Source organism: Equus quagga, chromosome 2 (genome assembly GCF_021613505.1).
Source record: "Equus quagga isolate Etosha38 chromosome 2, UCLA_HA_Equagga_1.0, whole genome shotgun sequence".
NCBI classification, from domain to species: Eukaryota; Metazoa; Chordata; class Mammalia; order Perissodactyla; family Equidae; genus Equus; species Equus quagga.
The window spans coordinates 113,467,378-113,494,301 of record NC_060268.1 but is presented as its reverse complement, the minus strand read 5'-3'; the positions used below and the strand labels follow the sequence as shown (position 1 = coordinate 113,494,301).

General features: G+C 37.9%; 1 protein-coding gene across 2 annotated transcripts in view; it reads right to left on the bottom strand.

Annotated features, from left to right (window-relative positions):
- CHRM3 (cholinergic receptor muscarinic 3) overlaps positions 1 to 26,924 on the bottom strand; it is a 453,240-nt gene that overhangs the window by 197,681 nt on the left and 228,635 nt on the right. For both annotated transcript variants that reach the window (XM_046651978.1, XM_046651979.1), the window contains exon 4: positions 9,545 to 9,647. In XM_046651978.1, the coding sequence (XP_046507934.1) occupies positions 9,545 to 9,642 (98 nt within the window). In that variant the 5' untranslated portion in view covers positions 9,643 to 9,647. The remainder of the gene's footprint in view (positions 1 to 9,544; positions 9,648 to 26,924) is intronic.

Below are 26,924 nucleotides of genomic sequence, written 5' to 3'. Positions count from 1 at the left end.
TTTATATTAGTAAAGGCAGATTTCAATAATTTTGTGATAGGAAAATCAGAAATTTGTTAAATTTGCTCAATATTAAAGAGTCTGAAACTTAAAAAGAATGAGTTTTACTATGCAGTGAACTGATCTTTTAAAAGTATATCTAAATATGAATATGATCTAATTTACTCAGAAAGACCATGTTGTAACAGTACTACATGATGTTGTTGTTCAGGAATATTCCCACTCATAAAATGCAGTGATAAATAATCTCTAAAGCCAGCACCAGGTTACACAGGTGATATCAGCTTCCATTAAAAGGAGTTCATTAACAAATAAACTCAAAGCCATAGATCAAATATAAAACTTATAGATATTTTCTTAGCAAAAACGAATCAATTAATTATTCTTGGACATTAGAGGACACATCTCACATCTCATTAATTTTAAAAAAATTATTATTATTAAAATACAGTATTAGTAAAATAATAAGTTCCAGTACATAAACTGGCATGTATTAGGCAATCAGTACGAATCTGTTGAATGAATAGATGACATCTGACCTTAAGTGGTAGTTATTTTTCTTGAGCGATCACTATAATATCTTAAATTTTTTCCCAAGTACTCATGTTAATAATTATAAAAGAAATCGAATGACACTACAGCTTATGAAAGGTGTTAAAGTTTTAGGGGGTGGGTATGTTACATTCTTCTCTATTTGAACTTTTTTCCAACTAGAAAAGGGTGGAAGGGTGAAAGCTCAAGTTAATGAAACTCACTGCTAATCTTTTTGGATGCTCCAGAATGTCAGACAAATTAATTTATTACATCATTTCCCTAGCTGCGAGGGAATGATAAATCAAGAGGGATTCATGGATGGCTTAGCATTTATTTAATGATCAAGTATTTGTTTAGTGACAGCTTTGAACTGCCATTAGGAATACTACAATGAACGTGATGGGGTTCCCAGTTCTCAAGGAACTCACAATCTGAAGGCCAAATGATCAAGGAAATCAGTGGAGAGGTTAACTCTGCCTGGGAGAAGATGTACTGGGCACCAGGAAATGCCTCAATGAACAGGTGAGATTTAATCTGAGTCTTAAATATGAACACAGATTCGGTAGGCAAGGGGGTTCAGCGTACTCTGGGCAGGAGCAGCACGTGCAAGCACAGTGTTTGGATAATTCCCAGGAAATAGTAAGACACTGGAGTGGTGGAACTCATGAGGACTCGTGGAAGGGAGTGGCTCCTATGAGCTTGCCTAAAAACTCTGCAATTTAGGGTGAGTTTGTAGGACAAGTGCCTACAGGCACTACAGAGCCAACAGCTTTTAAGGTAGAGGAGTAACATTATGCGGTCCAGTTTTTAAGATATAGATTATTCTGGAATTAGTGCTGCGGAAGGGGTGGAGTGAGGTAAAACTGGTGGCAGAGAGATAATTGAGGAGGCTGTTAAACAGGGTAGTAGAGTCATTCCATTGAGATGACGAGGCAACAGCAGTAGAAGGATAATAGCGAGGGTGAGTCAGAGACAGAACAGAATTGTGAGAGACCCAGAATATTGGAGAAGAAGAGCAGGAGGATCCTATTATTATTTTTATTTGTATTATTTGGAGATGAGCATGCCAGAATACAGAGAAATACTGGTTACCGCCCTTTCTTTTTTTTGAGAAAGCCAATAAAATGCCACTTAAAGGGAAGTGAGGAGATAACATGATATTTAGGAACTTGCTTTGCAGTAGATACTCATTTATTTCTCACAACAATCCTGGGAAGAAAATATTACTATTTTCATTTCTACAGATGAAATAATTGAAGCTCAGAGAAGTTGAATACCTTTCTTCGAATTTTAAGCCATCCGAGTTCTGGCTGGGGTGGCATGATTGGTACAACTGAAACGTGGTTGTGGAGTAAGACAGAGGCCACCCCTGCCCCAAATAAGTAGTGGATCATGAGATTTCTTAGAGCTTAAATGCTTTGTGAAATTAGAGAAGGTAGGCAGAGGGAAAAGAACAAGAAATTCCAGTGAGATGGCGAGTGAGGCTGGGGCAGGAGAAGGGTATGTCCATAGGTGTGAATGAAAGCAGGAACAGCCCAGTTTTAGGCAGTTGAGTATAACTCAGATTAGAAGTAGAAACTGAAGTGGAGACGGACTACCCCTACATTTGTCTCCCACAAAAAGAGTGTGCCAGGTTTGAGGGAAGACACCATATTTCGTATTTAAAAGGAAAAACTGTCCCTTTCATACATGTTTCCACACCTGTCTCTACTTGGCTCCATCTGCAAAGCCATCCTCTCTCTTGACTCTTCCCGCTCTGGCTGGGGGAGCTGTCCTGAGCACTGCAGGAAGGATGCATCACCCCTGGCCTCTGCCCATTAGATGCCAATAGCACTTCCCCCTCAGTGTGACAACCAAACATGGCTCCAGACATCGCTCAGTGTCCCCTGGGGGGGCAAAATCACCCTGGTTGAGAAGCACTGATTTAGAGGATAAGGGTTTTGCATTGAGAAAAGAAAAGTTCTGGTTATCATGATTTATCCCTCTTAGTAAGCAGATGGGAATTAATCAGGACATAATTTTTCTGTAATATTTTTTTGTCCTGTGTAAAGCCAGGATGATATTACCTATCTCACAGGGCTGCTTTGGCGATTAAATTAGATAATCTGAGTAATAACACGTGTTAGAGGACTCACACAGGGACTGGACCATAGCAGCGCCTTGTAAGTGTGAAATGGTCTAGCAGACTAAAGGCGAGACTCAACTGTGTTAATTGCTTTGCAGTGTACAAATAGTTTAGCTTAAAATGGTCTTTATTAGCGAAAAAATGTCCCAGAAGGACAGCTTCAGTACCACCATGATGACATTTTGTTTATAACTCTGAAACAGGCTCTTGAATTTTTTCATCTTTTTTTCTGAACAGGAAAATAAATATATTTCAACCAGAAGTTAAGAATATGCTCAAAGTCATCGGTAACTAGTGGAAGAAGAACGTAAATGTGAGATTTTGGGCACTCATCACTTGGTTTTATTTGCCACAAGTATTTTAATACTTTGTGTAGGTTATAATGCAGCATTTGGAAATAAGCTATATTTTAATATAGGTATATAGGTCATTTACCACGAGGAGAGGGTTGTTTGATTAATGATTCATCTTTTCTTATAGATCTAACTCTATTAGTTTTTCCACATTGAAAACCAGTCTTTACAGTCTTTTAAGGCCAGAATTCATACATAGGGATTCCTAATTCCTTTTATCTTATAGAATGCTGCTTGTGAAATATGTGATTTCTCTTTTTTTCCCTTTTTAAAATGATCAAACTATGTGCCATTTGTTTCTGTGCTTTTATGAGGAATAATCACAGAAATTTTCATATTGCAATGAATTTGATGGAGGGTTTAAAATGGAGTAGATTTCAAGATTAGGACAAGGATATAAAGTTTGTGCCATGATTCTGAGATGTTGCTATTTAGAAAAATAAGTAGCAGTTTACTTCTTTTTGTTCAATAGTCTCAATCAAAGAAAATCAGAGACTTGTTCATTTTTCCAAAAGCTTAAAGAGTAACAAAATTAAAAACTTTGCAGGACATTTGGCCCTGTCCAAAACATCCATCAGACGTTTGGTCCACGCCAAAAGGTCTTTGATATCTGGTCATATTTGGTTCTGTCCAAAATATCCATAGAGACATTGGGTCCACACCAAAAGGTCTTTGATATTTGGTCCTGTCTAAAACCATTTGTTATGGGCCAAATATGCTCACGGACGTTTTAGACAGGGCCAAATGTCAAGGACCTTTTGGCGTGGATCAAACATCTTATGAACCAAATGTCTTATGGATGTTTTGGACAGGACTAAATGTCCACCATTCAATTAAAAACACATATATCCAGCAGTAGCAAATATAATAAATAAAAACAGGGTTAGGCAAATATATAATTTTATGCCAAATGAAATAAACTACAGAATTTGAAATAACAAAACTATCTCCACTTTTATGAGAACCTAGACAACAATTTTGAAACTATAGCTTCAACTTAACTTCATAAAACATCATTTAAAATTTAATCTTGACAGTAGTAGAGAACAGAAGACAAAATGAAGACCTCTAGTCCCATTGAGGTTAAAAGGATAATGGAATTCAATACATCAATTCTTGACTTCAGTGGATTTCTTTCAACCATTAGCTGAAACACGAATATAAATATAAACAAAAAGGGGCTGATGACACACATGGTTCAGGATGGCTGTATCTCATTCCTATGTCTGTGATCCTTGAATATGAGCCCAATGGTCCTATAGCACCATCAGTACCCTTTATCCTTCCATTCCTATCCGGTGTGTAATTTCTCTTTTTACAGATGGAATATTTTAATGTTAGACGAAGCATTGCTTTTCTTGAGGATTCTTTTTTTTCAGATAACAAAATTGCCTAACTAAATTTTGCTTTAGCTGCCAGGAATCTTAGAGTCAAGTTCAAGGATTAATAGCAGCAACTATTAGTCCCTAGAGTCTCCCTATTTGTGACTGATATTTATTTATCTCTTGATTCCCCAGTTTTATTTACATTTGTCTGTCCTACATTTCTATTTAATTTATAATTATTGTGCTTTATTCTTGTTATAACTCACCTAAAACTTTTTGTTTATAAAAAAAGCAGAGTACAGGTACATAAACAAAAACAAGTCAATAGTAAAGGATGAAAATGTTTAAATAAAAAAATTAATAATGCCAAGAAAAATATGTCCAAACATTGACGTGGCCAAGTTAAACATGGGGAAGTTCCTGATTTCAGAATACTTGTAATCAAAGTTATCAGTGATCATATTATTAATATTTGGATAAACAAAAATGGTTTGTTTTAAAAGTTTCTCCAATATGGAAATATAACTTAGGGATCCTAAACATATGAAATTACTTATTCCCTGAGGCACAGTATGCTCTTACTATGAATGCAATTTAATTTCAAAGTGAAATTTCACAACCGCTGAGAAAAAGAATTTTATGTATAAGGGACTTATATTACTACTGATAAGACCATTACATCCATTTGGACCATATACCCTTTTTCTAAAATGAAAAAGTAAAGCAATGTAAAGCATATCATCTTTAATTGTCTTTAATTGGGTTTGAGCTTTGCCAAGAAAAGTCAGAGATTTAACAGACAAGCAGATGGAGGCATGGGAACGATTCATGCACTTCCTAGAGAGTTTACTTGGGAAACATATTACCGGATTGGACAACATTAGATGCTATTCAATTATTCTCAAGTGCAGCTGTTTCTTTATCAGACTAATACTTACAGCAACACTGCAGTATTTTACCTGTTAATGTTTCTCTACATGACTCGAGCAAAGTTTTTAAAGATAAGGCACTTCAATCAAGATCTTTAGACTAGAACATCTCCTTAAAATGAAGAAAAAAAAATTTTAAGGATGAAAATGTTGGTGAAGGAGAAGAGAGAAGTAAACAGCCATGCTTTAATAAAATCAGGATGAGCTGCTAACCAAAATATTAGCTTTGCTGGCTCTTTGACTTTGTCCAAATCCTTTAAAAATGATGCTCATCCCTCTGCTTCAGCAGAGCATACCAGATATAGTCTCTGATCTGATGAATTATCATTTTTATTGCTCATTATTTTATGTATCTAGCTCATTGGCTTAGTCAGTTCCTAGCTTTGGTATAATTTCATCAGGTTGTGTCTAAAATTAAAATGCAGTTGAATTATTCATTCACTCATTCCACAAATATTTACTAAAGCCTAATATAGTCCAAGCAAGGAGGATCCTGGAAGAATATATCTTTTGTTCCAAAATATCCACTCTGAAAAGTCAACACAAGGTGCCAGAAGAATGACAGAAATAAAAAGTTTGAAAAAATAGTAAATATCTATAACAAGCATGTATATTTTTGGAGCCATTTGACATATTAATATAACATAATACATGTCTTCACAACAACTCAGTATTACCAAGAATCCATATGTGTCTGCCCTATAATAAATGTGGGATACATTTATCTTTTACATTAGATTTTTAAAATGAATCTTAACCAATGATATGTCAGTTTTAGGGAAGCTCTCTGATTAAAAGGAGTTAATAGCAAATGAAAAAAGTAGTAGAAAATGCAAAGAGAAGTACACTTAACCCACGATTCACTTCAGATACTATTAATCTTATGTGGCGGCAATATGGTGGATTTTATTGAGATTTTAATCTTCCTCTGTCCAGATCCCAGACAGTCAGGGATATAAAGAGTTTAGAAAGCAGGCTTTATATTATTTGAAAAGCTTTGCCTGTACTAATGTAGAACTCTAAAACATAAGCGCCTCACTGCCTGAATCCTTCAAAGAAATTCCTAAAATGGCATGAAAAGAATCTGTGGCCTTATTACAGCTCTATTCGCCACAGAGAAGAATTGTACATAAGGCCAGTCCATCTTGATCCCCAAAGGAAATACGCAGGCATCTTATTAATAGGCATATCTTGTACTGTGTCTCCAGGGATGCTCAGTGTGTGTGTGTCTGTACTTCTCTCTGTGTATTTTGTTCTCCATTTTTCCCCAAAATAAATATTTAGGAGAAGGCTTAAAATATCAACTGCTTTTCTTAATGTAGGATAGCTCTGTGCAGGCATATTATTTGGGCAAATTAGGTCCCACAACACACTTTAGCTTCATTGATGAAAGTAATTTAGGGTAAAGAAGACAGCTATGCCTCAGACGTTAATGTAATGCTTATCTGAGTTTATAACATCTTTATTGGTCTCCATTACCTGAATGTCATATGCACATTGCTGTGATGTTCTTAAGACAGCTCCTTGAAATTTTTATAACGTAAATGGTGAAGATGGTTTTATACTGAAGACAAAAACTGTCACCAGTATGAAATAAAAGCTGATTACGCCGTACACAAGTGGTGCTGATGTGGATCCAAGTTTCCACTCAGCTTCAATGCAGTTTGCACTTATTTCTTTTAAACTCTGATTGAAATAATATCACTATATCTCAAGGGTATCTCTATTGATGAAAACTTTTTGATGACATCTTATCCTCTTCCCTTCCAATGGGAAGTGCCACATCTGGTTATGGGATGGTTGGGGTGTAAAGGAGAGATTTTAGCAGCTAAAACAACAGTTTATATAGTCAATATACAGTCATTATGAGAAAAAAATGTCCCCACTGCAGCTCAAATAAATAACTGGATTTACATTATTCACTGGTGGAAAGGAAGGTCTGTATGTCTGAGCAGCAGGAGAAGAGATCCCAGCTATACCCTCACCCCAAAAACACACATCTCTGATTCTGTTATTCTGCTTGAATACTTACCAATATCAACTTATTTTGTGGATGAACCATGCAACTATGAATAAATGACATTTGATAAACTTTGCTAGCTGTGCCATAAAATTAATCTCATAATAACGTCACTGCCAAATTATAAAATCCCTTTGCTCCTGACAGTAATGTGAGATCAGGACACTGACTGGGTGACAATTTGGAGGAGAGGTCAATAGTACTTTTGGCCTATGGTTCACGGCCTGGAGGAGCAGACAAGCAGAAGGTATTGACAGGTTAGGCAATGGGCCCGATGTGGAAATAGGATAAAATTGCCTTGATATCTTCAGTTACACCTTTTATGCTCTTTCTCCCATTTTCTCCTGAAACTTCTTGCCTCAATGTCTTGGTCCTTCAACAAAGCCTGAACTCAGATTCTTTATTCAAACAACGTACAAATGGTCATTATCAGTTATTATCATTATTGTTATTATTATTGAGGAGGTTTAAGCAGACATTGACCAGATGTTTTTCTATTTATAAACAATTACTCTGGCTGTTGGGTGGAGATTGGTTTGCATGGGAACAAGAATCGCAATAAGATGATAGAGGGACTACAGTGGAAGACTGCTGAGCCAAGGAAGTGATGAATGTGATTTGGACAAGGGGGATGACATGTGACACAGAGACTGATGAAGTTATTACTGCACTGGTTCTAAACCCTGGTTGACATTAGAACCATTGGAAGAGCTTTCAGGTCCACGCTCAGAGATTTTGATTTAATTTTCTGGGTGCAGCCTGAGCACCAGTATCTTTTCACAGTGAGAGTTCAGAACCACTGGGTCCGAGCTAGGCTTTGGAGAACTTGATGGGTTAGTTGTGGAGCGGTTAAGAAGAGGGACATATCTTGTATGACAACTAGATTTCTGGCATGAGCAACTAGTTTTATTGTAGGGCCATTTATAGAGAAAGAGAAGACTGGGTAGCCAGATTTTTATGTGAACTCACCTGATTTTTTGATTTGGAAATTTTTCTAACACATGCATTTCAATTTTGTGTCGACAAAAAAACCCATACAAAATAGACAAAGTAAGATAGATCTAACATGTAGGTGACTAGTGCAACTTCTGCCTAGTGTATCTGGCTCATTGCAATCATGAAATGATCATTTTTCTCCCTCCTTTCTTCCCACTCTCCCTCCTTCCCTCCATCCCCCCTTTCCTTCTTTCCTTCTAAATTAAGTAATAACACTTTCTCTAAGGAAGCATAAAAATTTCTCCCAAGGTCACAGGTTAAGTAGTAAAGCTAGGTCTCATATCTGATTAAGTCCCAAGTCTGTGCTACTTCTCAAATGTGCTTTTCAGCAGACTTTTTTTTTTTTTTGTGGGAGGTGGGGTAGAGGAGTTGTTATAGAGTCTTACTTTTGAAAATAGTTTATATAGATGGGACATTTTTCTAAATATGTAAGTAGCATTTCAACAAGCCTATTATATTCCTAATAATATTTTAAAAGTTGAATACAAGAAAGTAACGAATCTTGTAATAAAGTATTCCTTAGTGATAACATACCACACAGACACACAGACACAGACACACACACACACACATACACACTACTCATCCAAGTAGTCTGAACCGGATCGAATCAAGAGCTACAAAGCTTATATCTTATAAAAATCTAATTTCAGCATATCCCCTTCTAGAGAATTCATTAATCAGCAAAACTGTTAAATACTGTTATTTTCTGTTTATGTCACATTTATGTCATGATACACCAATGGAGTAAATGTGACAAAACCTTAGAGAGCAAGGGATCATTAATTAATTCACATGTAGGGTCTGTTAGCTCATAATTTAGCACTCAATTTTGTCTAAGCCTAGACTAATTTTAGGGGGAAAAAAGGGAGTTTATATCTTTGTGTTAGAATTTTGAACTACAGATATTATACTTAGAAACATACAAGGGGATTAATCATATTTCATACACTTGATTTCCACAAAGTTGTAGACAGTTCTTATTTTAAGAACCATAGAATTTCCTCTCTCTCCTGGAATGAATGTATTTTTGATTTATATTTATCACGTAACAAAGAAAATGAAGAGGTCTTTGAGTCTCATATGTCATACTATAAATACATACTTCTAGGTAGAAAAGACAAAGGTCATTTCTGACATGTGAATTTTACTCCTCAGAATAAATTCCATCCTCAGTAAAGAACAAGAACAACAGGAACGGATACGCATCCATACATATGATTCAAAAGAATGGGTAAGCAGACAAGGGAAATTTTACCTACCTATTCCAGGTAGGATTATCAAACCAACCCAACGTATCAAGGACTGTGCTGTGTGCTGAACTTCTCTTGTAGGAAGAAACCAGGTGCCATGTTACCATGAAAGCTAAAAATCAAACAAATAAAGAAGAGATAAATATATCTAAAACAAGATAAAAGATGAAGTAGGATACTGGGATCACTAAATTGTGAGAGGGCATTTTAATTAACTGATAGATTTCATAAATGGAGATTTATCACAGCATTCTCCAAATGTTGTTTATCAAGAAATCTTTTTATTCTATAACACCTATTAGCATCCTGCTGAATGAGGGATCCACAGCATTTACTGGGGAAACAAGTAGTCTGTGTAACCTACCTCTCCACACACATGTCGCATCTTCAGTCCATATATATTTATATTACATATAGAAAGCTAAGTGTTGAGTTTCCCTCGTAAGTTTTATAGCAAGTAAGCAAAGAATCACTCATCTTACTAACACATTTCTTGTTTCATGGCAACAAGTATTTGACATTCACTCATAATTTTGATCACTAATTAATGAGAAAATAACGTGAACCAAGTATTGGGTTGAAAAAATGAATAGGACTTGGTAGTTCCCTCAAAAAACCCAAGGCCAGTCAACTGGGAAAGGCCACACTGGATGCAGAACATCCCAGTGCAGGAAGCTGAGAAGTAAGTAACTGCCCATCCACAATGCAGAGAGGGTACAGAGGTGGTGTCACCAAGCAGAAGGTCGTTAAGATGAGTCTTGAATGCTGAGTAGGAGAGTGAAAGGCAGAAAAAGGAGATGAGGGTGGGGAGAGAGGGGAGGGATAGTCAAGCAGCATGTTCAAATGCAGGAAGCTGTGAGGGAGATTGATATGTTCTGAAAGCCATCTTAACGGGCCTACAATAGTTTGAGGAAATAGAACATACACAAACAAAATGGCAAAACATCCTTTTACAGATTTAAATGACTGTAAATCAGCCTAACAGTACAAGCAAAAGCTCTTACCCCAATAACTGTAAAGAATTTGAAACTGTTTCCAAAATCATGTACACACATTATCTCATTCTGGCTTTACCATCTCTCTGCAAGGTGGGACAGGGTAACCTCAGCGCTACCGTGTGTCTGGAGAAACTGTGGTTGAGGGGCTTGCCCAAAATGATAAAGTGATTCATGTAGACTAGAGGTTAAAGTGGGGGGCCAGTCTTCCCTTTGCTGCAGACGAAGTTGCGATGGTGGGATTCAGGAAGAAATGCATGTGGCAGATTGATGAATGTGTTGTGGCCATTACAGTCACCATCCTACTTCACGAGAAGTGCTTTCTTGCTGTGTGCTGCATAGTGGGCTCTGGGCACAGCTGGACTGTTGCCGCTATCACCTTCCTGTTTCCAACTTCAGGAATGCAAGCACCGGGTAGAAACACAAGGTTGATTAAGTCCACATTGTTTTACCTTGTGAGTTTTGGTACTTCCCATAATAGACCTTTCTGTACAGCCACATTGCAGACGTGGCTGGCTACTGTGCACTGTCCAGCAACAAGGGAAAAAGTGTTCATTCTGTTTAAATACAGTTGTGAGCCTCAAATTCCCTCTGTAGACTTAACTGTTACATAAGAGCCTCTCTCAGGCCTGGTGGTTTTCACCTCTGAAATCATCAGTACTTTAATAACTTTGCTGGGGTACTGTGTGGATGAAGGGCTTTGCTGTAGGTAAGAAGTTAGAATTGCTGTGTTTATTCAGATAGAAAAGGAGGCCAGCACCCAACTGTAACATGTAAAAATGGGGAGAGTGGGCACGGAGATGGGGGAAAAGCAGGTTTAGCAAAATGAAGAAACCTTGTCTATGACACATAAAGAGAAGGCTTATGTAAGAAATAAAAAATCTAAAGGAGGCTGTGGCATTCTCCAGAAGATGAGAAGCATAGTTGCTGAGGCTGGAAAGACTGCAGAGGATTCTTTCCTTTTCTCTTCTCCCTCCGCCCTCTTTTTCTCTTTTAAACTCCTGAAGTGAAACTGCTTAGACTATGTTAATTTCTCATCAGGAAGGCGAGAGACTGGAAAATCTTTCCATAGCCCCCAAACCGCCTTGCCCTCATGAAGGAGGATATAAATTTATGTTTTCAATGCTTTTTCAGTTGAGAAAGTTTATGCTTGTTACAGGCTTTCCGATAGCTTATAACACACTAGGAATTATTTTGGCTTTAAAGAAAAGTGATTGCTTAAAAAGGCAGCTCTTGCTACAAAGGCTCTCAAGATAGAAACCAATTCCAGGGAACAGAGGAGCAATAATGCCTAGAAAACAGACACCAGATGAAAGACAGACAAAATTCAAATGACAGTATCACCCAGATGTGCAGCTTCTAGCAGTTGTCTTACAATTGCTTGACAAACTACACTTGTCACCACAGAAGTAAGCTTGTTCTTGGGTAGGATGCGACAGAAGATTAAGCTAAACTGTTACCTGAAACCAAAACAGAGAAGCAAATAAACAAATCAAAATATCTCTGACAAACCTAATGGAAGAAAACTTGGATAAGACATTTAAAGGGGAAATTGGACTATACACAGAATTCTAAAATGAGCAATTTATGGAGATATTTATTTTGAGTATATTTCCCATTTGTTTGTGCAAACACTTAGGTAATTAATGAGGTCCAACAGATCCGACCTCAGCCATTTGCAATATAATTCAGCACTTACTGGCAAGATAGAGATTGGTTCTCTAGAGAACTTTGACAACTAGCTCCTATGGATGTAAACCCTGGAATGAGAAAGCAGGTTGTACGAAACTTTGTACCAAAAGAACTTGAATGAACAATCTGTGCAAGAAGAAGTCAGGGGTGGGAGGAGGGTTGGTAAATGAGATGAGAGGCGCAGAGGCAGAGAGGAAAAGAAGTGACAATTTCTGTGTGCCACTGACACCCAAGGCGTTGATTAACTTGCCTAATCATTTCAACAACATTGTGGAGCAGATATCATTGTCACTAGTTTACAAATGAGGAAATTGTTTTTTTTCCCCCCCAGAGGCTAATTCATTTAATACACAACAAGAAGTGACCTGAGTTGGGATTTGAACCCACGCTTGTCTGATACTTAAGTGATGTCCGTAATTAAGCCACACTAATTCTCAAACAGTAAGCAATATGTAAATTTTAAAAATCTCAATGGCGATCAAATAAATCCAAATTAAACCCCCAAAAATGGCATAGATTGCATTAACTACAATTATAAATAATAAAAATATAAATTCAGATGAGACTACTGGAAAAACAATTGATACAATATTTTTGGTGGTACTGTAGATATGTACAGCCCATTGAATCACCAATCTGACCAATACCTAGATTAAAAGTCCTTTAATACAGTTATCTCTTTGGACGTAGTAATCCCATTCACAACTTATCCCAAGGAAATAGTTCCAAATTAGAAAATGGTATTTTTAGGAAAGTGTTCATTGTAGCTTTAATCACAAATAGTGAATAATAGAAATTATTTGTGTATGCAACAGGGGATGGCTAAGAAAATGCTGGTATACTATCACCATAGTATATTAAGTAGCTAGTTAGGTAGTAAATAAGTTGCAATACAAAGAATGATAAAGAAAGCCGTGTATAAAACTGTACATGCTGATTATAAGTAGGTACAAAACTTATATGTGAATAAATACTAGCCAGATGATCATAAAGAAGAAAATAGTTGTGCCAGGGTAGAGTAATTATGAATACATTTTTAAAAAATGTTAATCCCTTTCTCACAATATAATTTAAAATTGTATTCATTTAAAATATCCATTGCATAAAAATATAGACTCACAAACATGATATATTTGCAGTGTGTGTTTATATGGTTAGATGGTTTCCAGTATATGCAATGCTATTTTGTTACATCGTTAACTATTTGATAGTGGAAGAAGGAGAAAGGAGATATACTTAGTATGATGCCCGGATAAAATACATATATTTTAACAGGATGAGGAAGATCAATTTCTTATAATAATAGTCTAAGAAAAAGTAAGATAAGATTACAATGACAGGAAGATTTGTTGACATAATTGCTATTGCATATGATTATAAATGAATCTGCGATCAACAGTCTTTTCTATTCTGTACCATAGCTTTCACCTTCTCACAGTCCTTCGATCCTATTTTCTAGGGGAAAAAAAACTAAAGAAAATGGCTGAGCTGCAGAATTCTCCCACTCTTTCATTTTCTGCTTTAAGATAACACCCATATCCCCAGCGGGGTCTCCTCCATCTCTGGGAAGACATTTGTCTTTGGCTGAGCAAGAAGAAGGTGCATTTGAAGACACAAAAGCTAATTTTTGGCTGCTTGCTTCTATCTCACGTAAGAATAAGAGTGAGGTAGTAAGTGTTCCCCATCTGTCTCATGTAGCATCCTATTCATCTCTCTCTAGTCTGGTCTCATTCCTGGTCTTAGGAAATTCCTAGCATTGACTGCTCCAAAGTATCTCCTGTCTTCTGGAAGTGAGATGAAGGTGGAGAAACTACATTGCCCTCTCGTGGGTCAACAGTTCTTGGAAAGCAAAGGAATTTATGAAGTTCACAAATCTCATAAATTATTAGAAATTCACAAACCATATCCCCTGCCCCTCCCTCTGCATTGTGCTTATGCATTTGTGGTTAAAAAGAAACCCCCAAATTAAAGGCAATTCAGGTACTGTTCAATCTCTTTTGGACAAGTTAACCTCTCCATTTGGCCTTCCTTTCCTACTGTTTCTTTCCAAAAATATATATATATGTGTGTGTGCATAGTAGAAAGAAGTGTGGTTTCAATAAACTCAGGAATAGAAGAAAGAGTCTGTGTCTCCAGACATGACTCGTCTATGTCCTCTGACCTGTGGGACAGGGCTCCTTAACCATCTGGGTGCTCCTAGCCCTGCTGACACTTAGAGTTAAGTTGGCCACCGGCAAGCATGCTGTCTGCTTTTTCTTGACCTATTAAAGTTGGGTAGACATCTCTGTCTCACTCAACCTCATCTGGCCTCCTGCTCACAATGTAGCTTTTCTGAGGTCTGGCTGTGATGCACATTCAGCCCTGGAGTGCTGTAGGCCTCAGGTCAGATGCACCTTCACCCGTAAGATGGCACCCCAGCCCCAGTGACAAGTTCTCCAGCTATCTCAGGTCCTATCTATGTTATACCAGATCCTAAGTCCCAGGCTTCCCTCTGACTGACAAGGCTGAACTGCTGAGTTCACTACAATGTTGGTAGAGGCCTGCATGTGAGATAGCTCCCTGTTTTGGTACACACATAATTTTCACTAACACATCTCTCATTCTCGGAGCTAAAACTCCAAGAGAGAACGTTGGGAGGCACACATCAGACTGCTTCACTTTCCTCCCTTCCACTGTCATTCTTGTTTTGCAGAATTCCTCAGACTCAGCAAGGGGGCATGTTTTTCTTTTTCTTCCTGGTGTCATATTCTCTTACTATCAGAGAGTGAGCCTAGATGTAATAAGTCAAAAGGCTTTTTTTCCATACAATATGATCTTGAGTTTTCTGGGCTCTATCCTTGATAAATTTAAAAAATCTAGAAAATTCTTTCTCAAAAACTAACCTGGATTTCCACTTATAGCCATGACAGAGTGACAAGGATGGAATGTAACCTACATCCTGACATAGCGCCTCCAAAGAGAAAACAACCTAGAAAACTATACAAAATAAATGAAATAACTGTTTTCAGGAATTGGACAACAGGTAGTGCACTACTGCAAAATCAGTAAGAGAAGAGTAACCTACATCTGGGGTCTTTGGAAGAGATTTCTGGAAAGAGGCAAAGGTAGGGGAGCCCAAGCAGAGCTTGTTTGCCTCACTAAATTGAAGAAGCAGTGATCAGAGTTTGAGGAGTCCAGTAACACTATGAAAAAGATGCTCAACAACATTAATTATTAGGAAAATGCAAATTAAAACCATCATGTACCCGTAAGAATATCTAACATTAAAATGATTGACTATATTAATTTTGTCAAGGATGTGAAGAAACTCTAACTTTCATATACTACTGGTGGGAATGTAAAATGGTACAACCACTTTGGAAAACAGTTTTGCAGTTTATTATATAGTTAAACAAATGCTTAATAGATAACAGTGATTATAGTCCTAGTTATTTACCAAGAGAGATAAAAATATATGTCTATACAGAAACTTGCACATAAATATTCATAGCAATTTCATTCATAATTGCCCCAAACTGGAAAAAAAGTCCATCAGATGGAATAGAGAAGCAAATCTTAATACTGTTACACAATGGAATAAAAAAAAAGGCAATAAAAAGGGATGAAATACTGATATTCACAATACCATGTATAAATCTCAAAAATATTATGTTGAGGGGCCGGCCCAGTGACGCAGCAGTTAAGCTGGCACCTTCCCCTTCGATGGTCTGGGGTTCGCCGGTTCAGATCCCGGGTGCGGACATGGACCACTTATCAAGTCATGCTGTGGCAGGGGTCCCATACACAAAGTAGAGGAAGATGGGCACGGATGTTAGCTCAGGGCCAGTCTTCTTTAGCAAAAAGAGGAGGATTGGCGGCAGATGTTAGCTCAGGGCTAATCTTCCTCAAAAAAGAAAAATTATGTTGAGCAAAAGAAGACAGACAAAAAATACACATTGTAGGATTCCATTATCATAAAACTCTAGAAAACAGAAATCGAATCTATGGGCCAGAAAGTAGAACAGTGATTGCCTGGGGCTTGAGGTGGGGGTAGAGTTTGTGTCAACTGACAAAAACTGGGTATAAAGGAAATATGTGTGGTGACAGAAGTGTACCATGACTTGATTCAGTGGTAATAACATGGTAGACGCATTTGTTTAAGCTCATCCAAATACACACTTAAAATGGATGCTTATTATTGTACATACATTACACCTCAATACAGTTGATTAAAATAAAACCTTACCTGGCTTCTTATTCTTTTACAGTATCAGAGCTGATCTCATTAAAAATCTAATATTTTATTTTAAAAAGACTTTTTTAATTTTACAATATTAGTTTTGGCACATTAGGAAATGTTCACGCCTTGCATTTGTTTAAAAATAATCCAGTGTTAGTGGGAAAAGGGTGCCATAGAGAAGAAACAAGTTGGTCATGTGTTGCCAATTATTGAGGCTAGGTGGTGAGTGCAGGGGACAGATTATGCTATTCTGCATACTTCTGAATATGCCTACACATTTCTATTTAAAGCGTTTTAAACATCTATGGACTGCATTTCTTTAAGATATTATCATTAGTATATTAGTTAGCATTAGACATCTGTTTTAACCCCCTCTTCTCCACATTCTTGTCCCCTGATTTGTGTAAAGTCTTGCAGGGTCTTTCTTACATTTTGCATGCCATCCTTTACTTTCCTTCTTGTATCTCTCAGTCAACGGCAGTTTTCATATCAGAAGCAACTTGAGCGGCACGTGTAAGTCAAGACCTGAACAATTTGACGGAAAGTTAGTTAAATCTCTGAGTCTGCTTCCTTATGTTAAACAATGATGAATTTTAGTAAACCTGGCCTGCACTAGAGAGGTCCTTTTAGAAAAAATAAAACAAGGTGTAGAGAAAGCCCACTCTGTTAGTGAAGTTGAAGAACAAGTCTGCTTAACAAGTTGATTGAAACGAACAGAACAAAGAAACCAATTCAACACAATGAACACAAAGAAAGAGACAGTATAAAAAATTTAAAAGGGAAAGGAAATTGGGCTTAATTATTTTCATCCTACCTTTCCCTTTTAAGGCATTCGAATTCTAGCTAACTTCAGGGAAAGTTGGCTCCAGGCCTGCAGTCACATGAGGGGGTTTGGGTCCGGAAGTGCTGAGCCGGTTCATTCCTGGCTAACACCGAGTGTGCACAGGCTCCGTCCTGACAGGGCCTCCTAGATTTTCCCGTGAGATTGAAGCTCAGGATGAAGGCAGTCAGAATAGAAATTGATTAAGGGTGTAGAAGGAAATGTTCAACTATGTAGGCAGGGACGCCCTTTAGGGAAATTAATGTCCCTTTCAGTTTCTTAGCTTTGTATAAAATGGGATACGGCATTTCCCCCTGATCCTATTTATCTCTAGAACTATCCGTTCTTTCTATGAATAACCCCAAACTGTTTTTCTAATGAGCAAGAGTGGACAAAAAACATGTATTAGTAACCAACGAAGAACATAAGCTTCTGCAATCCAATTCTGATGTGATAAATTAGAATTCTGTTCTCCAGAAACCAACACATTATGGATGAACTGTTAAGTGTTCTTAGTGTTAAACCAGAACAATAAAGCTGCAGAATGTTTAAGAGTTCAAGCTGTACCGAGGCAACATGTGTGCCTATTATTGGAGAGCTCTAATTTTCCTTTAGACACAATTCCTTTAAATTTTAACCATATCTTCTTATAAAACGTTTCACCTTAGGAATAAGAGCTTAAAGAAGTATAAGGAAAAAGAGTCTCACTATAGAATGAGGGTCAAAAAATTGCTAGAAAGAGACATATAAAGTCTGTTTCTATTCCAAGATGTTGTATATTTAATCATTCCAGAGAAACTCGGGTAGAAAGCATGATACACTAGTGTCTTTGTGGGATATAGAGAAACGTAAGTCATCATCTTTGCTTTCAGGCAGTTTAGGTTATCTTTTGGGAAAAAAGATAATCACATCATAAGTAAAATGACATAAAGTTATATATATGTTATGTATATAATATATATATATGATGTGGATATTTACATCTATCTATCTATCTATCTAACTATCTATCATCTATCTGATCTATCAAATGTGGTGCTCAGTGTTAGTGGCAGTTAGTATTATAGGACTGTGGGAAAGGCATAGATTCATAAAGGATTCATAAAGGATAAATGGATACTTCTGTGGGAGATAAGCTAGATCATAAAATAAAAGAGGAGGGAAGTGCCTTAGGGATGGGGACAATAAAACCAAAGGTTAAGACTCAAGAATAAAGATGATAAACTATTGCACCAAGGGAGAAGAACACTGGGCTGAGTTATAGGAAATTAGGTTGCAGACAGACTAGGGAAAGTCTGGAATGCTGGACTTTAGGAATTTGTACATATCCTGAGAGCAATGCAGAGTTACTGAATGTTTTGAGTAGAAGATTGAGGTGACGAGGACGGTCTTTACATAAATGATATCATTGAGAAGGAATGCTGACTAGATACAAAGGGCAAGGGACTAAAGCAGCAGGGACCAAATCAAATTCTAAAAATGTATTGACCTTAAGTGATGAATAAAGCAGTTTCAAGTATCAGTAAACTCCTAATAAAATGAGATGCTTAGAGTCTGCACACATTGCTGGATTTCGAAGCAATTCAACACAAAATACTTATTGTTTATTGCTTTAAGTTGTATGAGAAAGAAAACAGGTCTGTAATAGAGTTATAAAGTTATAAGAGTATAGAGAAGGATGAGTTCAATTCTTATCAGGCATGGGAGGACAGTGAAAGACCACACAGAGATAGTTGGTTTGTGTTGGATCCTATAAAGTGGGGAAGGGTTTTGATAGGAAGACACTGGAGACAAGAAGACTCATGCACAGAGAAAGACAGGAAAACGTCCGGAGGCAGGTGGCAGCAGAGGGTATCAGGCAGCTTGACTGGTGCATAGATACTTAAGGGGGTGGTGTGTGCAGAAGGAGAAAATGAAGCAACACTTCTTTGAGAAAACTACTTCCCCTTCTGTCTTTCAGTTTCTTCATGGAGCTCTAAGTTTTGCACTTTAAATTCACACTGAAGACCTGTCAAAGAGCTGAATGATAATCAACCTGTAACTGACAGTGCTGAAATAGAGTGATCATGGGGAGCAGCTATGGTGGGAATCATGAGAACTTGGGAGGTGACTGCAGGAATCTAGGCACCGAGCAACAGACTGGATGTTGAGGGAGGGGTGGAATATAAGGGACAGGTGCCAAAGAACATCACGAAGAAAACATTTAACTAGACTTCTGAGTGTAAGTGCCTGACATTAAGCTTTTGGATTGTAATGTAAGGGCCTGACATCAAGCTTTTGATTGCCAAGGCATCTATTTCAAAAACATCCATCTCGAATAAACATCCCCAGCTGTGTGACACAGCTGCTAATAAAACAACTATATAAGAAACCAGGCTGCCTCACCCACGAAGTTCCCCTTAGGAAGCCCTGGGTAAACCAGATAACTGCCCACTTGAGCTACCCTGCTTTTCCTTTTCTGCATCTAATTCCTGCTCTCATGTCTTAAATTCGCCAATAAAAAGTGAACCCGCAAAACCCCAGGCACTCCATCCTTACACTCCATTGAAGGCAGAGCCTCCGGCCTCCGCTCCCTCCCTCTCTCTACCCTCGGCCATGTTGTGTGGCCCTCAGGAGTGCCAAGCACCCTCTAGCACCCATGAGTAATAAATCTTGTTCTTCAAAGTTCCCTGATGGTTGTTGCTGAAGTGCATACCACAAGGGTGGGTCCAGCCACAACACTGGCCTCAGTTGTCTATGGGGGCTCGCCACAAGTAATATGGGCCAGGCGAATGCTTCAAGCCTTCCTAGTCCACAGCATCGCTACCAACAGGCTGGGACCAACAAAACTTCTCAACTGACTGGATATAAAAGAAAAAGGAGATTATTCACATATTTTTAAAAGGTCAAGGAACCAGGAGAATGGTTATTCCTTTGAGATAAAAAGGGAAAGAAAATGTATGTGTGTCTGTGTGTGAATTTTGGAAGGATGGTAAATAGATCCGTGTTTTAGAGATTCTGAGTTTAGTGTAAGGGTGCTAATTCAGCAATATAAACAATTAGTAACGTAGAAAGTAAACCTTGGAGAGAGTTTAAAGATTAAAATATAAAGATGACCGACCTGCACAACAGCTACAAGAGTGATTCGAGAAGAGAGACAAGAGAGACGTCGAATAGGAAGGAGAGAGAGTGTGAAACAGAAGAAGCAGACTTAGTCTTAGTGAATAACTATTTTAGGAGGCGGGAGGTAGAAAAGAAGAATCTAGCGCAGACCCATAAATCAATAAGAGAACGTGGGAGAACACAAGGATTCTCAGATATTATTGATGGCAATGTCAAGAAATGCCAATTGCCTCAACTTCTAAGAAGTTTTCAGGTAGAAAAACTAGAAAAAATAGCTTAGGTTAAGAAAGAGCAGGCTTCACTGATAACCTTTAAGACCAATGTTTCACGGTAATTAAGGAGAAGCCAAATGACAGTAAATTAAAAAGGAGAGAGGACAGCGAAGAAGGGCAAATAATGCTGAAGAATCTGGCAGCAAAGGGGAAGCAGGAAAACAGGCTAACTGGAGGAGACAGCGCCAGGCACATGGTGACATTCAAGTCCTCTGAACGAGTAAAAGGAGACAAGGAGGTGAGGTCAAGAAGCATTTTTAACTTTTTAAGAAAAAGATTTTAATTAAAAAATGTTTTTTATCAGGGTATAGTTGACATATAACATTATATAAGTTTCAGGTGTACAACACAAGGATTCAATATTTGTAAATACTGCAAAATAATCACCACAGTTAACATCTGTTATCACACATAGTTACAATTTTTTTTCTTATGATGAGAAAAAAATTAAAGTTTTTACTGTTTAAAATACCAGAATAGGAAGTCAACAAATAGGCTAACAGGGCAGATGTGGGAGACCGGAGAGATTGGATGAGCATCCTGGTAGAAAAGTGAATGTCTTAGTTGAAGGGACTTTTCTTCTCTAGAGACAGAGGGAGTGATGCAAGGATACAGACAGACATGTTGAAGGGGACCGGCTTGCAGATGTGCCAGCTCTAGGTGTCTCAGAAGAGCAGGTGATGGAGTATCCTAAGAGACCTTTGGTTGCAAGGGCAATGTGTAGAATTAGGGGCAAAAAGTGAAGGGGAACTTTCGGAAAGCCACTGTGAAGAGTAGACTAAGCCTTTATGAAAGGCAGACAGGAAGTGCGCTGAGAAGACAGGAAGACCCACATTTAGACATTGTCTCATCCACAAGGCACGTGGGAAGACCCACATGTAGACATTGTCTTGTCTACAAGGCTTGTGGGTTTCTCCAGTAATGTCTCGTGACACTGAAGCATGAGAAGCTAAAAGCTTCAACGAGAGTCAAAGGGAAGCCCAGAGGAAGATGGAAGGGATGAGAGAGGCTGGAGTTTCAGAGAAGGTGGTAGTGAGGGGGGCTGGGCAAGGTGTCTGCTGTGTCCTGAGGGGACTCACGGAGCAGTTTCCATGGGAGGCTGAGGAAGAAAAGGAGCGGGGAATCATGAGGAGAGATTCTAAAGATAAGGGTGTGGGAGAACAAAAGGAACTTTCCAAACCATACAGGTCCCTCTGCCAAAGGGACGGGGTAATTGTCTTCTCCATCTCACAGAATAAAAAATGAAAAAGTTTAGAAAGTATTTCAGATATATATAGAAGGCCCCATTAGTTCTAAGGAAGCAAGACCAGTGGGCCTGTAACTTCCATTGTCGAGCACAAAGAACAGGGCCACGCACAAGCAGGAATTTAAAAACTGCTTTTGATACTGTTGAATCAGTGATAAATCAAACATGGAATAAAATCTACTTTCCTTCCCAGTCTTATTCACATGAGCTAACAGAGCTGGATGGAACAGGATGACTTATGTGAGGACAGTGCTTTATGCTCAGATAGAAAGGACTCTAAATATTTATAGACACAGAAGTTTCTTAGATAAGTGAGATTATTTATCTATTGCTTTCCTCTCCAATGACATAAAAATATTTTTAAAATGAAGACTACATTAGTATTTTAGTAGCTTTCAATTCTTCTTAGGGGCCAGAAGGGAGACCTAGAGGATAAATTTGAGTAAAACATTTGTGAAACTTAGTTTCATGACTAAGAAAAAAATAAGTTAATTTTTAAATGTTTTACATATTTTAGAAAATAATTTCGATATTTAAATGGCTTTCACTTATTGCTCAAGATGGTATCCCATTGGTTCCCTAACTGGGTGAAATCATCAAAATTCCCTGGAAACTTCTTTAATGGGGAATATTTCTGGGTACCATCTCCAGAGAGTCTAATTCAAGAAGGCCCAAGAATCTGTATTTTTACAGAAAGCCTCTAAAGGAATATTGTAAGAGTCTTCTACTGGTAAGGGTTGACGATAGTTAACAAGCTGAAAAATAAACATATGCTACTTGGCATTGCACAAAATTTAAGAGTAAATTAGCATTGCTCAACTCCTGTCTCAGATATAAGACTAGCTTCTTGTTTCATTTGGAAATACAACATGTACGATTTTAGTTTTATTTATTCTTCCTTAAAAATACAAATAGGCCTAAAGACAATTAGGCAGCAAATGAGAAATCAATTTACTACTGTATATTCTTCCTTTCTTTTATGATTCCATTCCATTGACTACTGCGGCATTGCTATGTGATGAGATCACCTTCAGTATATTTGTCATAGGGAAGCATTCATGTTTCCCTCTCCTGGAGACGCATGGCGAGGGAGAGAAAAGTAAGTGTGTTGAATGTGGATTATATGGGATCCAGGAGTTTAGCAAACTGTTGATACAATTTAGTGTGTTAACTCTTGATAGCCTCATAAGTTTTCTGAGATAAAAGTCAGAGCTCTCATGGTGATCTATATTGAAACAGGGAAGAAGAAAAAGGAAGAGAAAAGAGATAAGACTGAAAGCCTTGAGGAAGCAGAGCAGACAGAAGAGCAGCACCTCATCAGTTCCAATTCAAGAGCTGCCCCAGCACCAGGACAGCACTGGCTAAGATCTTCTGCTTCCCAAACACACAAATCCACGTGTCATATTAAAAAACAAAGCAAAAAAAAAAAAAAAAAAACGAAAGAAACACCAAACAAACATTACAGAAACAAAATCACTGAACAAACACTCTTATCCTTTATTAATGACAATTGCAGAAAATTACTAACTTGAATCAGTCAAAAACTAGACTTGCATGTATTGAGCATCTATCCTGAGCAAGGTTGGGGACGATAATGCGAACCAAATAAACACAGTCTCTATGTTTACAGGTTACCTCAAATATTACCTAAAAACTAGGTCTGATATTGTTTTGAAGCCATAATTTAGTTCTGCTGTACTAAAAGAAAAATCAAGATACTCCCATTATTTTACCAAAACTTGAATAGATATCTACCACATTCAATGAGGAACACTGAAAACATCCTGACAAAAACCATTTTGTCATTTGCACCTCTTGAGTTAATTTTGTTATATCTCATGATTAAAGGCTTTCATAAAGTATCCTATAACTATCATGCACAACCATTTTAGAAAACAGACACATTGCACCAGTCACATTTCATACCTCCTAAAGTCTGTAGATAGAATATTCCTCTTTACATGAGGCAGGCTGTTACTAGAATTCTAAGATGGGTTTTCAATCAGCTGGCAAATAGGTATTGCATATTCGCCATAATCTGTAAAACAGTGGCTTTCAAACTTTTTTGACTTCTTATCCACAATAAGATACATATTTTTCATATTGCAACCCATGCACCCACACACATATCTAAAACTGCAACAAAATGTTTCCTGAAACAGTATTCTCACAATGCATGGTGTGCTTAGATATTTTCTGTTCTATTTTTTTAATTTAAATTTTAATTAGTTAATCTTTTTGAGAAAGATTGGCCCTGAGCTAACATCTGTGCCCATCTTCCTCTACTTTATATGTGGGATGCCTTCCACAGCATGGCTTGACAAGCGGTGCACAGGTCCATGCCCAGGATCTGAGCCAGTGAACCCAAAGCGGAGTGTGCGAACTTAACTGCTACACCACCGAACCAGCCCCTGTTCTGTTTTTTTAAATTAATAGGCCTCATTCTTTAGTTTTAGGTTTGCAGGAAAATTGAACAGAAACTACGGAGAATTCCCATATATTCCTCTCCTCATACCCTCTCCCAACCCCAGTTTCCCTTATTATTAACATCTTGCATCAGTGTGATACACTTCTTACAACCAATGAACAAATATCGATACATCTGTATTAACTGAAGTCCATAGTGTAGATTAGGGCTCACTCTTTGGGTTGCACATTCTATGGATTTTGACAAATGTATAATGACACATATCCACCATGACAGTATCATACAGAAGAGTTTCACTGCCCTAAAAACCCCTGCGATTTACCTGCTTATCATTCACTCTTTCCCTCCCCCGAACCCTGGCAACCATTGACCACTGCGCTGTCTCCATAGTTTTACTGTTTCCAGAATTTCATATAGTTAGAATCCCTCAGCATGCAGCTTTTTCATATGCTCCTTTCACATAGCATGATGCATTTAAGATTCCTCCATGTCTTCAAGAGTTCATTCTTTTTATTGTTGAATAATATTCCATTGTATGGATGCACCACAGCTTGATATTATTGCATTCTACTTCATTAAAATAATGAGTTTTGAATTAGGTAAACAGTCAATTAATTTCAGAACCTATGAAAGGTTCATATCCATAGTCTGAAAATGCCCCAAATATGATGTTAGTGCTTACTGAACACAAAGGGACAGACAGCTTGGTCCCTAAATTAGAAGTTTACAATGTTATTGGGAAGGAAAGGTCTACTGTGTGACATGTTTAGCAACAAAAGCCTAATAACAAAACAAAGGCTAACAGCCAAACAAAACACAGGTAAAAGAGATATAACAAGCTGGGAATTCCTAAGTGCTGTTGAGGAATACGAAGAACCAGCAAGTGCATGATATAAACTCTGTAAGAGCAGGACCTTGGGTCACTTACTGAACATGGGACGTGGGCATGTTACTTCTATATGCCTCAGTGTCCTCATCTGTAAAGTGTATATAATAGTAATATCTATCTCATTGGGTACTTAGGAGAAGTACATGAATCATGTACATATAGAGCTAAGAAGAGAAAATGGCACATAATAAGATTTCAATAAATATTAATCTATTATTATTATTATGAACCACTCTATCTTTAGTGCTTGCTTGGAATATACTAAGACTTCAATATAAATATTTTTTAAAGACTGAAGGATTTCAATTTTCATAGGTTTATCTGGTCTGTGGAAGCTTTTATAAAAAGCCAGGACATGAGCCATGAATAATGTATATAGTTTGGTAAGTGCAGAGAGAGAGAAGGAGGTAAGAGGCTGAGGATACAGCAAAATACTAGGCTGAAAGGTAGAAAACTAAAAGTCGCATTTGGAGGATAGTGATCAATTTGACTAAAGCAGAGAGTAAGGAGCCAGGAAAGAAAAGCTTTCACTGGACTCCCTTTTAAGAGATGCTGATGACCTTTGCAAATGACAGATATTTGAACTTCCTCTTTCAACAGGCAGGAGAGAAAGACTTCAATTACCTGAACAGAGAGAATAAAGTCCCAATACCCTAGGCATCCATTGTATATAACAAGTTAACTTCTCTTCTATGCATCTTAGAACAGTACTAGTTATGTACCATTCTTGGGAGAATTGAGAAGATATACTCAATAATTTTCTGTGTTCTGTGGCTCACATGAGGAACTCTGGTTCAGAAAGTCTATCTATTGTCCACTATTGGTGCCATTTGCCACTTGTGACTGTTTTTTATTGTTTTGAGGAAGATCAGCCCTGAGCTAACATCCGCCACCAATCCTCCTCTTTTTGCTGAGGAAGACTGGTCCCGAGCTAACATCCATGCCCATCTTCCTCTCCTTTATACGTGGGACGCCTACCACAGCATGGCTTGCCATGTGGTGCCATGTCCGCACCTGGGATCCGAACTGGTGAACCCCGGGCCGCTGAGATGCAGAACGTGTGAACTTAACTTCTGCGCCACCAGGCCGGCCCGTGACTGTTTTAAATTTAAATTAAATGCAAAGAATTAAGAATTCATTTCTTCAAGTCACACTAGTTTCATTTCAAGTGTGTTCAATAGCCACAAGTGCCTAGTGACTACTGCACTGGACAGCACAAATGTAGACAGAACATTTCCATCATTGTAGAAAATCTCTTGGGAGAAAGAGGGTCTAGAGGCTAGAGAGGCACCTGTAAATGGGGAGAAAAATGGAGATGAGAGACAGAGAGAGGGAGGTGAATTTATGGGAAGGACCGGTAGATCTATATGAAGAGAGGAAGAATCCAGAAAGGAGAATGATAGTGGAGTTATTAGAAATCTTGGAAATAACTGAGGTAGTAAGATCCCAGGAGAGGAGAAGAAGATGCCCACAGAGCAGGGACTTGCTTAGAGGTGAAGGAGAAAGTCCCTTCTCCCAGAGATCTAAGGAGAAGAAGACACGTACAAAAACTGAGAATTTGGAAATAGAAGAAAGAATCCTAAAATTTATATGGAACAACAAAAGACCCTGAATAGCTAAAGCAATCCTGAGGAAAAAGAGCAAAGCTGGAGGCATCACAATCTCTTACTTCAAAATATACTACAAAGCTATAGTAACCAAAACAGCATGGTGCAGGTACAAAAAC